The sequence below is a fragment of the Leptonychotes weddellii genome, chromosome 16, assembly GCF_054177405.1.
Source record: "Leptonychotes weddellii isolate Sample4059 chromosome 16, ASM5417740v2, whole genome shotgun sequence".
Lineage (NCBI taxonomy): Eukaryota > Metazoa > Chordata > Mammalia > Carnivora > Phocidae > Leptonychotes > Leptonychotes weddellii.
Window position 1 is genome coordinate 20,591,702 of NC_138384.1, and position 15,005 is coordinate 20,606,706.

General features: G+C 37.6%; 1 protein-coding gene across 1 annotated transcript in view; it reads left to right on the forward strand.

The window, feature by feature from the left end:
* LOC145717706 (uncharacterized) overlaps window positions 1-1,472 on the forward strand; it is a 108,086-nt gene extending 106,614 nt beyond the window's left edge. Inside the window, exon 5 of the mRNA XM_081807881.1 lies at window positions 1,364-1,472. Within this exon, the coding sequence (XP_081664007.1) occupies window positions 1,364-1,472 (109 nt within the window). The remainder of the gene's footprint in view (window positions 1-1,363) is intronic.
* The last annotated feature ends 13,533 nt before the right edge of the window (window positions 1,473-15,005 follow it).

Below are 15,005 nucleotides of genomic sequence, written 5' to 3' on the forward strand. Positions count from 1 at the left end.
ATGATATAAATAAATAAATAAATAAATAAATAAATAAATAAATAAATACAGGATACATATTCCAGAGTTATTAAGGGGTTAGAATCAACAAGAACACTCTGTTGTTCACTTTGTGAGAAAGGGTGAAAGAAACCATGGTGATGACACCCATTTTTCAGGCTTGAACATCTGGTGGGAAATATTGTCAATCACAAGGACTGGAAATTTAGAATAAGAAAGTTAACTTGCTCCTTTATAATTGAGTGAAATCACAAATTTGGAATCATTTGTGAATACTTTAAAAAATATGTTAAAAATAAGTGTGTGAGTACTAAAATTACTTATATTTTTATGTATGTATTTGTACATTTATGTATTTGTCTACTTGTGTATGCAAAACTGTCTTGAAAACCGATAGTGTAGCATACATGCCAATCATGGTTTCCATAGAAGCATTAGGACAACATTAAATCCCATGCCAAGTCCTTTGACATATCTGCAGTCCAAATCTGCTACATTGTGGGCGATTCCCCAACTGGAGAAGGGAACCCTATGTGTAGAACACTAAAGCAGGTGGTTCCAGTAGGGTAGTAGTTTTCATCTTAGAATGCTTGAAACGTCCTTATGCCCAGTCCACAACCCAACCAATGAAATCAAAATGCAACAAGCAACAGCATTATAGTTAATTACTTCAGGAAATGCAAAATGCAGGCGAGTTTCAGAATCACTTCAGAGTGTTACATCTGACCCAAACTGGAAAGAGGCATCAGGAGATAAAATTTCAAAGCCAATCCAAAAGAGAGTAGAATCATACTCAATATAAAGAGGGAAAAAAATCACATGCATTTGAAGAATAGTATTGCAGGAGGGAAAAAAATGTGGAAAAGGCCCGAGAAAATTGATGTGACACAATTGGAGGAAACCAGGGCTCACTTATTGGCTGATGGCTACTTGGCAGTTGGCATCTCAGTCCACTTCATAAGCATAGCTTGAGACCACACCAGAGGTCAAGCATCTTCCGGGAAACATTTCTCATGTCTCATTGGCCTAATTTGTTAACCTCACTTATACTTAAACTAATTCCCATTGTCATAGAAGTGTCAATGGCTGGTTGGGAGAGGGTGGGCAGATACCTGCTTATCCTATTTGGATGGTATAAATCTGTTTCTATTCATGGAACGTGGAGTGCTGTCAAAACCTCTGTTTAAAAAATAAACTAAATTAAAATTAAAAAATAAACTAAAATTCTCCTGAGCAATCCACAAAAAGATGTTTACCATTCTTCAATATTATTTTGGTAAAGTGGCGTAAAAACAAAAACAAAAAAACTAGTTTCCTTTCATCCCCATACTTATCCTTCCATGGTGTCATTTTCATCCTACAGGTTGAAGTCACTCAGGATGGCCAGATGGCTGCAGCGTATCTATGTCTCAACCTGGTCTTCACTGGATCTGCAAAGAGAACCGGTTTCTAGCAGTTCTCCCAAAGAGTGAGTAACATTCTCTGCGACAAATCTCTCCTAATTTCTCAAGATTTAATTTTAACTTTATATAGCATTGAAAGAAAATAGAATTTAAAAATACCCTTAACCCCAACCATCATACACTAATCAGAATTTTTCCATCTTGTTTACTGCTTTTCAGTTTTGTTCTGTGGTTATGTTTCAAAACTCATTAACTAGCACCTTATCATTTTCATTTACTTTTTTAATACATATGCTATATTAAAAATAGTCACATTATATTTTTTTGTTCGTCTTGAGCTTTTTCCTTATATATTAAGTTCCCAAAAGAAGAATGATGGTGTTGGAGAATATTGTCACATTTAATTTTTATACATAAGTACACATGAAGATAAATGGGTAGATCTATCTATATATACATAGAAGTAATAAATGGTTGACACAAAAGAGTTTTATTAATTTCTAGTTCTTTTTGATATCAGTTTCTATAATCACTTCAGGAAGAAAAAGAAAAATTGTGTATGATTGTGTGTGTATTTCCTTATTTGCTTTGATAACAAAGAGAATGAATATCAGTTATCTCTGGTTAACTTCCAGAACCAAGAGATAATTCAGTAAAGTTTCAAATTGCGTTTTTGTTATAAGTAAAAGTTGACATCATAGAGTGTTGATAAATATTTCTTGAGAGAATAGGTTTTTAGGAGGTTTGTTCATTTATCATTTATATGTATTTTATCTGAAGTAATTTTCCTTATGCCCGAGTCTCTTAATTCAAAAGCCCATGCATTATGAGATGTCTGGCTAAAGTTGAAAGGTCAAGGGTGAGAAAAGCAATTTGGGATGATAGATATGATCTTCTCAGTCTTCTCCTTCTTCATTAACTTTGGGCCCATTCACTTGGTTCTCTAGTCATAAGAATTGATAGCCAATGGGTAGCTTTTTCTGTATTGAGGTTTTAAAAGATTGAGAAAGACTAAATGGCATCTTGACATTTGACCTTTTTTCTATAGTCAATATCTGAGAAGAGATTCAGCATTAGCTAAAGTTTTTCTTGATGTCTGAATATCTTAATGGCAATTCAATTTTTTAACTCTGCTTCAGCTTTCTGAAATGGAAATTTCTGATGCCTTACTGCCCTTAGAATCAATCAACATGTATCCGAATCATTGTTAAACCAAAGCCATGATTTTCTTTGAAAAGAGGATGGACTTAACAAGTTGTTCATTCAAATGAAATTATTCTATTTTTTAGTTGTTACAATCCTATTTTGGTTATTCATATGAAATTACTTTGGAATTGAGTCACTTACAAAGTGATTGGAAAATACATCTTACCATGAAAATATTCTAATAAGTAGTTCAGATGAGAGGCTATTTAGCTTAATTGAAGGACCATTGAACAGAGTTAAAATGTGGATTTTAATCTTTGTGCTATATAATATGTACTATGTGACCAGGGTCAAGTCTCTGCCTCTCTGCAGCTTACGTAACTTATACATAGACTGAGAAAGTCAATCTAAAACAGTGGTGGAACATGGGTGATAATTCATACAAAGAGTAATGTTTAGATGTTATGTGACCAGGGTCAAGTCTCTGCCTCTCTGCAGCTTACCTAACTTATACATAGACTGAGAAAGTCAATCTAAAACAGTGGTGGAATATGGGTGATAATTCATACAAAGAGTAATGTTTAGATGTTACATCATTTTTTCATTCAAAATTGAAATATATTTATATATAATAGTGGGGAAAATGTATGTTCTTTGATAATAGTTTACCTGCTTTGTTTAATCCAAGAATGCTACCATTCAAATATGACATCGTGCTAGGCAATGGGTTAAATGTATTCTTCAAAGATGGATGTAATGAAATCTTCCATTCCACACACTCTTCTACAATGTTAGCTTGACACTCTTCCCACTGAAAGGTTGGGTATATATCATTTTCCCTTTAATCCGGTTGAGTTTGTGCCTGCTTTGGCCAATACACTATGGTGGAAATGACACTATGTAATTTCAGCATTTTGGTTATAAAAGTCAGTGCAGCTTCCAGAACACTTTCTTTTAGAGCCAGCTAAGGAGTCCAGCTTTCCAGACGTCTCTATGTCTTACACAGGATCCATTTGTAGGCGATCTGGTTTACTGGCTCAGCTGAGATCCCAGTCAACAGCCAAACATGTGACTCAAGACACCCAAATATCAAGTCTTATCAGCTGAGGGTCCAGACGTCATGAAGCAGAAATAAGCCACATCATTGTGCTCAGTTGAATTCGTGATCCACAGAATCCCTGATAATAGTAAAGTGGTCGTTTTCTATCACTAAATACCGAGGTATGTTGTTAAGAAACAAGAGCAAGCAAATATAAATTTTGAACTTGGAAGGAAAGTCCTATAAAATATTGTCTATTGTATATAGTACTATACTACAGCACACTGTACTACACTATACATAATAAAAACCTAAAACATTTAGCATTTATTTTGGGACCAAGCCAGAAGAAGGCAAAACCTTGAGGAAACTGAGGAGGAAAACTAGAAAGTCCTTGGTTGGTCAAGAATTCAAAGCCTGGGAAGACAATGTTATGAAAAGCTGTAGGAAAGGAGACACTTTATAGAAGTGAAGAAAATTTAGTTTAAAAATCATCACCTTGAGTAATGTGGAAATTATGAAATGTACTTAATTAACTTGAGGAGAAAGTGATGGATATTTCCAGATGGAATCTAGAAGGTGCCATCTGCCTTCTTCTGTAATAAAATAAGACGAGACAGACATGGACTAAGGGACAAACTATTTCTCAACTATTATTTGAAGGATTTTTAAAGTGCCCAGAACAGTCTTTCAGACAGCAATAGCGTCTCAAATTAAGAAAGGTCTTCTGGATCAAGATCAGTTCCAGGATGGAAACATGTAAGACCCATGGTTAAGACCTCAGAAAGATCTAAGATGATGTTTCATAGAACATTTCAGAAAGACAAAAGCCCCTTGTATGGCTCTTAAGACCATACACTGAAGATCCATTTCATTAAATAAACAAGGTTTTTGATATTTTAAGAGCATGACAATACTTACCTTAAGCTTATACTTTACATTTATAGCCAGAGAAGACTAGTTCAATGCTCCCTGTTTCTTAATTCCAAATTGTAAGACATAAGGGTTGTAAGCTAATGGTTGGCTGAATATGAATTGCATGACTATTTTTGTAATAATCGGATTAAGTAGTATAACATACTCAGCCAATACACTCCAGAATACTATGGCCAGGGGTTGGACGCACCCAATACAAACCCTCTTATCAGGAAAGTACTCCTGTTGAAGAAGCTCAAGTGCTGAGTACCTGGAGAAGAGAAATGATCTCAGTTTTTGGCCTATTCAGACCTCACCAAAAATGTGCTTACAAAGCCATCAACAAAAGAATAAGGACAGTTGAGAGAATGTTGCATTTTGGAATGAGTTCTGTTTGCACCATCAATTTTTTTTTTCTGTAGCATATAGCCTTATTTCCCATTGTCACTCAGAGTCCTTGCCTATGATAGTTCTGCTTAACATATACAGTAAGCTTAACATATACACCTTATCAGGTGGTGTTCCATCTAAATCACGATAACATTAGCAGTCCTACAAATATATGTTCCTGGGACATAGGGCCACATGCTGGGAGACTTTTAGCAGGTCTCAACTGTGAGGAGATCGCTGGAAAATAAATAAGTTTGTTTCCATAAACACAGTAGTGTTTCTTATTAAGTATCGGGAGTGATTATTAAAAAGTATAAAAAGTAACTGGAAGCTGGTAGAAATGAATAAAGTACCATTCAGAGAAGATGCTGCTTAAAGATGAAAGATACACGACCTGACTTTGGTTGTCCCAAAGATATAGCACGGAAGCTTGTATTTGAACCAAGTGTTAGGATCCTGTCTATTTATAGAAAAATGACATTTACTATTTACTTGGTAGCATTCCCCCTGAAATAATGCATTTCAAAGAGAGAGTGAGCCTTTCACTTTCAAATTTAATATGAAATTATAAGGTTCTATACATTTTCTACCACTGCCAGGGAATCGAAGTTGTCTTCATTGCGATTTTACAAGGAAATCCAGTGTTTGTCCCCTGAACATAGAAGCACTGTAAAACTGTCAGACAGGAGGCCCTCCCTTGAGGAAAGAGACATTTATAGTACGACCCAGCAGCTGTTTGGGGAGTCTCCCAGCAGTAATATTTACAGTGCTTCCTTTCAGGTATTGTCAGTGCCAGTCACGCTTCAAATTCAGTGCCATCACTGTTATTGAAGCTAATGGCTAACTGAATATGAATTAAATTGCTGTTTTTGTCATAATTGGATCAAATGACATAACACATTCATCCACTCAGGGAGAGGGCAGCCTCCTCCTCAGAGCAACAGCGCTGAAAGCATTTTGTCTCTTAGGAAGGTCTGCTGTTCCTGTTTCAGGCCACACTTGGGAATGTTGCTTTCCCTTGAGATGTGGGACACAGCATCGCATTGCCCTGGGAAATGAGGAGTGTCACCCCCTCCGTAGGAGAAGTCCAAATGCCACAGCTGTTAAGTTTTCAAATGCACGCACATTTCCACTTGTGTTACAGTGCACAAGTTTGCAAAACTCACACACGTGAGCAAGAGCAAAAGTTAAAAGAAAGAAAGGAAAGAGGGACCGAGGGAAAGAGGGAGGGAGGAAGGAAGAAGCGAGGGACGGAGGAAAGGAGGGAGGAAGAGCCCTTGACCTACTGAGTTGTACTTCTAATCTAAGTAGAAGGTATGTATTCGGATGTTTAAAAGCTAAGTAAGACTCACTTATGCCATTTTGCAATCACAAAGCTAGCTCCTAGAAGATTTGTGTTGTAATTCTGACCCATTGAATCTTTTTTTTTTTTTAAATATTTTTTTAAAGATTTTATTTATTTGCGAGAGAGAGAATGAGAGACAGAGAGCATGAGAGGGAGGAGGGTCAGAGGGAGAAGCAGACTCCCTGCCGAGCAGGGAGCCCAATGCGGGACTCCATCCCGGGACTCCAGGATCATGACCTGAGCCGAAGGCAGTCGCTTAACCAACTGAGCCACCCAGGCACCCTGACCCATTGAATCTTGACGCTGTGTTGTGCTCTGTCCAGTATTTAACATATCTCTCTCTCCTTCGTATACTTTTCATGGTTTCATGGTCACATTATTTTCTGTAAATGTATGTTCTTCCCTTAGTCTTCTCTATTCTTAGTAGAGCGTATGCACATCAACCATCCTACTGTGATTTGATATAGATCTTTACGTCCTCCTAGAATCTAGGCTCTCTGCCCCCTTCACAGTACTGAGAACACAACCATAATAACAATAACCAACACTTACTAAATGAATTATGTGTGTGTATGAGTGCATGTTTCTATATGTGTAAGATATGTTGCTAAACATTTTTTGTGCTATCTTTTCAACATCCCTCGAAGTATATACTATTAAAATTCCCAGATGGGTCCTAGGATTATATAATATTGCTCAGGTCACTCGTTAGTGAGGGGAGTAGACCAAATGTGTATCTTGCAATGCAGTCCCAGTACCCATCTCTTAATCACATCACTCTCCTGTCTTTTACACCAGGCAGGTGTAATTAATCTTTGACAATTGGAGTTACAAAGGTATAATAAAACCAGAGGCCATGTATGGCACCAGGAAACAGAAGTAATGCTACATGAGTATTCCTGCTAACTTACTTTTAGGAAGATTCTGATGGAGTTGTCACACAGAGAGTTACTTTTTGCATCTTGCTGAACTCTGAATACAGTTGACCTAAGATTACCTGATTCATAGTGGAGACACAGCTTTATGTACAATGAGAGAGAATATGGAAGCTCGTGGCATGCCATCAGCTCTCTAATTTCCTACATTAAGCAGTGCAAAGTGATTAAACTTCAATTCAATTCAGGGAAAGCTGCTTGATTTTATTTCCAGAGAAATTAGCCCCTTCTTTATCCCTTTTTGTCTTCAGAAAATAGAAGGGGAGGAAAACACTATGTTGATAGGCTTTGTAAGAAGTCGATGGCATAAGAGAAAACAAGAACTAAGTTTTAAATCCTGCATAATGTGACAGTTCTTGTGCCAGTTTTAACAGAAACAACAACTAACGTTCAACACATATTTGCGTTACTTGCATAAATTCTTTCCCAAACCATTTTACTCACTCCTGGCCACCACCTGCTGAGACACCTGTAATTATAGGAGGAAATAGAGGCACCCACAATTGAACAGGTACCCAAAGTCATAGGATTATTGCAGAGGCTGAGATGTATATCCAGATAATTTAATCCTAGTGTCTTACTATTGACCCCTATATTCCACCTACAGAAATGTATGACCACATTTGGGTGGGGAGGGAGGATGGAAGCAGAAAGAGCATCATCATTCCAGGGGATTAGAAAATTTGAAGATTGGGGTTGGAGCAAATGAGTGACATCCAATCATGTATAGACCCTCCATGTAGATTAGGGTCCTTCAGTTGATTTTGGTTTCATGTAAAGAAGCCTTTTATGGGGCGCCTGGGTGGCTCAGATGGTTAAGCGTCTGCCTTCGGCTCAGGTCAAGATCCCAGGGTCCTGGAATTGAGCCCCGCATCAGGCTCCTTGCTCTGTGGGAAGCCTGCTTGTGTGCCCACTCCCTCTGCTTGTGTTCCCTCTCTCCCTGTGTCTCTCTCTGTCAAATAAATAAATAAAATCTTAAAAAAAGAAGCCTTTTATAACACAAAGTACTTATTAAATTGCATTTATGTAGTCATATTAGAACTATTCAGAATGGCTTACTTGTAAGGTAGTAAGCCCTTTCCTCATTTATTATAGTGGATGGCCCTGAATGGTCTTTTCCAAATATCAATCCATACATAGATAATGTTATTGTTTATTACTTTCTAGCACTCCTATAATCTGTCAGGCATTCAGGCTGCTGTAATAGAATACCATAGACTGGGTGGCTTCTAAACAACAGAAATTTATTTCTCACACTTCTGAAGGCTGGAAGTCCAAGATCAAGGTACTGGCAGAGTCCGTGTCTGTTGGGAACTTGCTTCCTAGTTCATGGATTGTCATCTTCTCTCTGTGTCCTCACATGGTGGAAGGAGAGAAGGATCTCTCCGGGACCTCTTTAAGGAGGGCACTGATTCCATTCATGTGGGCTTCACCCTCATGACCTAATCACCTCCCAAAGGCCCCACCTCCAGATACTATCCCTTGAGGATTAGGTTTCCGAATATGATGTTAAGGGGACACAAACATTTAGTCTACAGTATTCTTTATAAACAAATACTGCTAATCTCTACTTCTATGGTCTCTATCCAAGAGAAGACTGTTTTCTAGTGAAACCTAAAGAAAGTGCTATTTGGTGAGAAAATTGGGTTCTTGGAATCAGAAAACTCTCCTCTCCTCCTCTGTCTCTAACCCACATTTTCGGTCCTGGGTCAGGTCTTACCTCCTTCAGCCTTCCCTCGGCAAGCCTCCTCATCAACATCTTTGAGCTACACTGGATCTCATTTCATTCTTAGTGAAACATATATTGCAGTTTTTAGTGTTTGAATGGCTTGGTTTTGGCATCCTGATGGGACTACAAACTCATAGAGAAGAAGAGGTATGGGCAGATTAGTGCAAAGGGGGTCCAAACTTCTTTGCAAACACAAAAGTATGCAGAATTCTGATATAAAAAATATGGAAGCAGGAAACCTCTGGAGGAAGTGGAAGCGTTGACCTGCAAGCCTGTTGATCCAGCTTTCCTACCCTCTCCTGTTCTTTCTCCAGGAAAGCCTAGTGTGAGACATGAGCAGGGGAGCTCATAATCAGGACTGCATTCAAGCTCAAACCCACTCGTGTGGGCCCCTGTTCCTTATCTCTGCAATGTCAATAGTCTGACAACCTCAGGGGTGATATTAAGGCTTCAAGGAGACAGACAATCAGAAATCTTTTCCTTCTTTCCTTTAGTTCTTTACTGTCCTTCCTTCAGCCTCTCTTGTTTGTTTGTTTGTTTTTTCCTTTCTCCCATTTTTCCTGCCCACCCCTTTCCATAACAGCTTTCATACTGCAATGTCGTTGGTAGGCTCCTAGTATACATTTCTTCATTTATTGTTTCATTTCCTGAATAGCAAAGATTTATTTTGAATATATTATAATTACAGGTATATGCAGTATGAGGTCTGCTGAGAAAATAGTATAATGGCCACCATGTTGGTGTTGCTGGACATACATTTATAGAGCTATTTTTTTTACGTATGGAAATGGAGTTTACATATTCATGGAGTATGTTTTCCATTCCACAAGACCACATTAGGCAATATATTACATCTCCTGGCCTGCTTGATATTCATTGCTAATAAAGTCTCATAGAAATAAAGCTATGTGGTAATAGAATGGCAGCTTTTTATTGCAGAGATGTTTCTATTATGCTAATTTATGATTTAGATGATTTACGCTAATAAGGGTAATTTCTTAATATAAACAAAACTATAGTCAAATTTCAAAATGCTTCTATCTCTGGCTGGCAAATTTATATACCTTACAGTTTTATTAAATATATTCTGTGGAGATAAAACACATTTTTTACATAACAATCACCTCCGGTTTCTCCATGGAGAATTTGATGGCATAAAACACCTGCACATCTGTAATTGTTCTGCCACCTGTTCCATGGAAGTGAAGGTTCTGTTCTCTACAGTGGTGTTTGAATGATGTTTTGCTCACATTTCAAGGTCATGAATTACTCTACCTTCATCTTTTGATACCCTTCAAAGTGGTGGGGAAGGGGGGGACAGCAGTGCTGATATTTGATGGAGCTGATTTTCCAAGGGTTGATTAGAAATTTTCCAGAAGAAAGGAATTAAATAGGGATTTGTTCAAAATCAGCTAGGTGACTGGATAAGAGGAGACACCCACCATCTGTGATGAGCTTTAATTTTTAATTTCCAAAGGGCAGTTATTTTAGTTTCATTTCAATTTAAAAAAATAAACAGTGACTGAGTTCAAAAAAAAAAAAAAGAGGCTTTTTATGTAGGAAAAAATTATGAGGATGTTACAATATTGTTTAATGATTGGTGCCCCCCCACCCTTCTCTCAAACATGCATACCCACACACATGCAGATGCAGAAATCACCTATGTTAATCCATGAATTTAATTGTATCATACTAAAGCATATTGACTGATCTATCTCAATTAAAGAAAATCATAAAGGTGATATCTTTTGACCTCATTTTGAGCAAATGCCACCAACTTTGTCATATCACTGAAGGACCTAAATTCACCTGTTGTAAGACTAATGTAGCTGACCCATGTGTCTTTACCAACCACACCATTTGAGGAGGAGAGGAAATCTATTTTTGAAAAAATTCTTGTAAGTTACTTACACAACATTTTACTTATGTACAGTCTTTGGAAATATTCTTGGTTCCTAGTTTTCTCATGACTTAAGTCATAATTTTGCTAATTCAATGTGTACTTATGCATAGGGCAAACTAAATATAACATACATTAAGTGTAACCTTCATCCTGTAAACATTTATTTAAAAAGGAAGGAACAGGGGCGGAAAGGAGAGGATTGATTTGAGACAGTTTTGTTTGTTTGTTTGTTTGTTTGTTTATAGTATACATAAAATAAATGAAGGTAGAGAAAATATAGCCAAGGATCTATCTCAAATTTCTGTCTAGACTGGGGCGCCTGGGTGGCTTAGATGGTTAAGCAACTGCCTTCGGCTCAGGTCATGATCCCAGGGTCCTGGGATGGAGCCCCACATCGGGCTCCCAGCTCAGCAGGGAGCCTGCTTCTCCTTCTCCCTCTGCCTCTCTCCCTGCTCATGCTCTCTCTCTCTCTATCTCTGTGTCTCAAATGAATAAATAAAATCTTAAAAAAAAAAATTTTCTGTCTAGACTGATCCATGGGCAACTATGGCACTAGTAGGAATCAGAAACAAAGGGATAGGAACAATTTAGAGAAAAAGGAAGAAGATGCATCCAGTTTGAACAGCTAGGTGAGGACATCCAAAAGGAGCTTCTTGGCAGGACATCCAAAAGGAGCTTCTTGGCACAGAGCTGGTGTGCTTTGCATTATGAGCTGCCTTGTACTAGATCCCTTGTTCTCTACTGGGAGCAGTTTGTCCCCCTGCCCTGCCCAGGGAACATTCTGCAAAGTTTGGAAACATTTTTTTGTTTTTCAACTGGGAGAGTAAGGGGAGCTGCTACTAGCGTCTAAATGAGAGTCAAGGAATGCTGCTAAGGACAGAACCCCCAATGCATAGGACAAACCCCCACATGGCAACAAAGAATTAGCCCCTCCCCCAATATCAGTAATATCAGGGCTGAGAAATTGTGTATTAGATAATGGAGGAAGATTACATAAGCTTACATGCTCATACATACAGAACTGTAATCCACTAGAGGGGAAACAAAAGTGTCAGTAATGAAAAATATGTGGAAAATAAACAATACGAAATTTGAGAGAGGTTCAGAGATCGTATAAGGATGATAGAAAAAATACAGCAATGCATTTGTGGGAACCCAGTGACATAGAATTATTATCCCCATTTTACATATAAAGTAATAAAGCCTTAAGAAGTAACTTTTCCAAGTTTACATAGTTAGCAGCAGTGGAAATTTTCAAACTTACTCCTTTTTGATTCCATAGCAAATTCATTGTCCTGTCTACCATACTAAGAACTAAAAGCTATTACAATTGAGTGATAAATGTTCTTTCCAACCATGAGTGAGGACTTCCTGCTGTCCTTGAATGCTTAATGTTGAAAATTTTGCTGGGCTGATCTACAGCCCATATTTAGGGATCAGCAGAGAACTGCTGTAAATATTATAATTGTAACAATGCTTCTAACCTCCCACATACTTGTCACTTAACACTAGGAGCAACCTTCTGAAATGGGTGAGATATTACACAGTCAAAAGCATGCAGCATCCCTTAAAAAAAAAAAAAGTTGAGAATTCTTTCAGAAGCATAACTCTGTGTGTCCATTCTCTTCTTTGATTATTGTTTTGTATAGCTTTTACAAACCCTTGGAAACGATTTCGAGAATAACTCTTGTTATGTGGAAGCTACATATCAGAACTATATATTGGATCAGAAAATGAGTACATACCTCTACTGCAGTATGTGATCATCTGCAGGTCCCATGAACAGTGTAGGGGCTAGGGTCACGAAGCCCTGTAGAGTGGAAAATTTGCATATAACTTGTGTCTCCCCAAAATTAACTATGAATAGCATACTATTGACTGGAAGTCTTATTGATGACATAAACAGTCAGTTAACACATATTTTGGATGTTATACATATTCTATGCTGTATTCTTATAAAATATACTAGAGAAAAATATTATTAAGAAATATCATAAGGAAGAGAAAATACATTTATAGTACTATACTGTAGAAAATCTGTAAGTGGGCCTGTGCAGTTTGAATCTGTGTTATTCAAGGGTCAACTGTAATACAGTAGGACCTCCAAACCCTGAGAAGCATGAGCTGGATTTAGTCCCCTGCTCAACATATATATGAGGTGTTTGACCTTGGTCCAGTCATTTATTCTCTTCAGGACTATAAATGATTTAATTAAACTTTTTTAAACAATCATTTGTAGCTGTGATTGGAACTACTTCTCTGATCCTTAGAATTTAAAAGCATATCCTCCCAAACTGATACTTTAACAATGCCTAACATTATTCATCCATGCATTCAACAAATGTGTGCCGAACCCTGCTATTTGTAATGCATGGCTTTAAGCAGAGTGGGGTAAATGCATTTTGGGAAGATTTGATTCTTGCTCAGAAAAGAAAAACAAAATCCTCAAATTTTCCATGAAAAAACAGTAGAGTTATTGCTAGAAAATAAGTTCAGACACAATACTTTGACTTGGGGGATTAAGACAAGCGTGATTGGTTAGTGGGCTGGCATTTTAACAAGAGGGTTGAAAGCTGAACACTACCTTCGAATGTACAAAGGAGTACTGCTGAGGTTTCCCCCTCCCCCGCCCCGCCAGGTTGGAAATAAAAGAGATTCACCTCCCTAGATTGGGTTAGGCCTTCTCTATAATTCATCCCCAAAAGATTTGCATTGTGCTCTTGTGGAAAAAAAAAAAAATGCTGGCTCATGTATCTGTCATCATTGCTGAACGTCTAGTTTCTAATTCAATGTTTGGTACAGAGTGGGACTTCATGTACTGTTTCACAAATAACTTTGAAGTACTCTCTTCAGTACTTTTGTGGAGCTAGGTTCTGGATATTTTTTAAATAGATGAGAAAAATCTTTATTAACCTGCATAGTTGTATACAAAATTGATCTGGTTAAGACAAGTTCTGGTAGTGTGTGCAGATTTACCATGCTCATATACACAACTGTTTAAAAAAATCAAGAGGATGGGGTGCCTATGTGGCTCAGTCATTAAACCTCTGCCTTCGCTCAGTTCAGGATCCCAGGGTCCTGGGATCGAGCCCTTCATCGGGCTCCCTGCTCCACGCGAAGCCTGCTTCTCCCTCTCCCACTCCCCCTACTTGTGTTCCCTCTCATGCTGTGTCTCTCTCTATCAAATAAATAAATAAATAAATTTTTTAAAAAAAATAAATAAAAAATCAAGAGAAAAAAACACATTTTAGGTTCTATTAGCATCAGTCACATTGAGATTCCTTTAGGGTTATATGATTTACTGAGATGACTTTCGTGAAGCACAAGGGTTTATTCTAAGGCTCAAATTTTCTTGTAATGTGAATTAATGCAAACTAGAAAAACTCCATCAAAATGATCTTCCCAATTTTATCTCTAAATTTGTCATGTCCAATCCAACAGTCTGAGCTACATCTCTGAAAAGATTCAAGGCATTGTTGGAAAAATACCTGACAATGGGAAAATCTCTTAAGAGGAGATTTATAGCTCCTTGGAGAAATAGCTGCCTCTAGGGCTGGGATGGGAAATATATAAGTTGAGCCTGGAGCATCTTCTAGTGCTAGAAATAAAGTACTGAAAAAAAAAAAAAAATCACAGTCGTGGACATATTCCAGAAGGGTGTAGAACCTACTGAAAGAGCTTCTCATGGTCAAAGCTTAAGAATTTGAGCAACATTATAAAGTAGTTTGGGGTATTACCTGAAGTATAAAATAAATATACATGAGTCCATATTGATATAAATAAATGCTTGAGTGAATAAATTGGTAAAGATAGACAAAAGCTCATGCAGAAGGATTTCAGTAACTTACAAAGACACTCCACTCTCAATGAGATGGAACATAATTCCCCACTCTTTAAGTGTGGGCTGCACATAGTAATTTTCTTCCAAAGAGCATAGTGTAGAAAGGGGAAAAAAGAGTAAATTTACACTGGAGAAATTTGTCAAACTCTGCTTCAGCCAGGTGATCAAGATTCACACCAACAGTGCTAAGGTACGTTGATAGAATATACCTTTTATATGTTTGATGAAAATGGCACTTCACCTCTGTAGTCTTCCCACCAAAAACACAGACCCCCAGTCTAATCATAGGACAAATATCAGACAAATCCCAATGGAGGGACAGTCTACAAAATACCTGCAATACTTCTGAAAACTGTCAA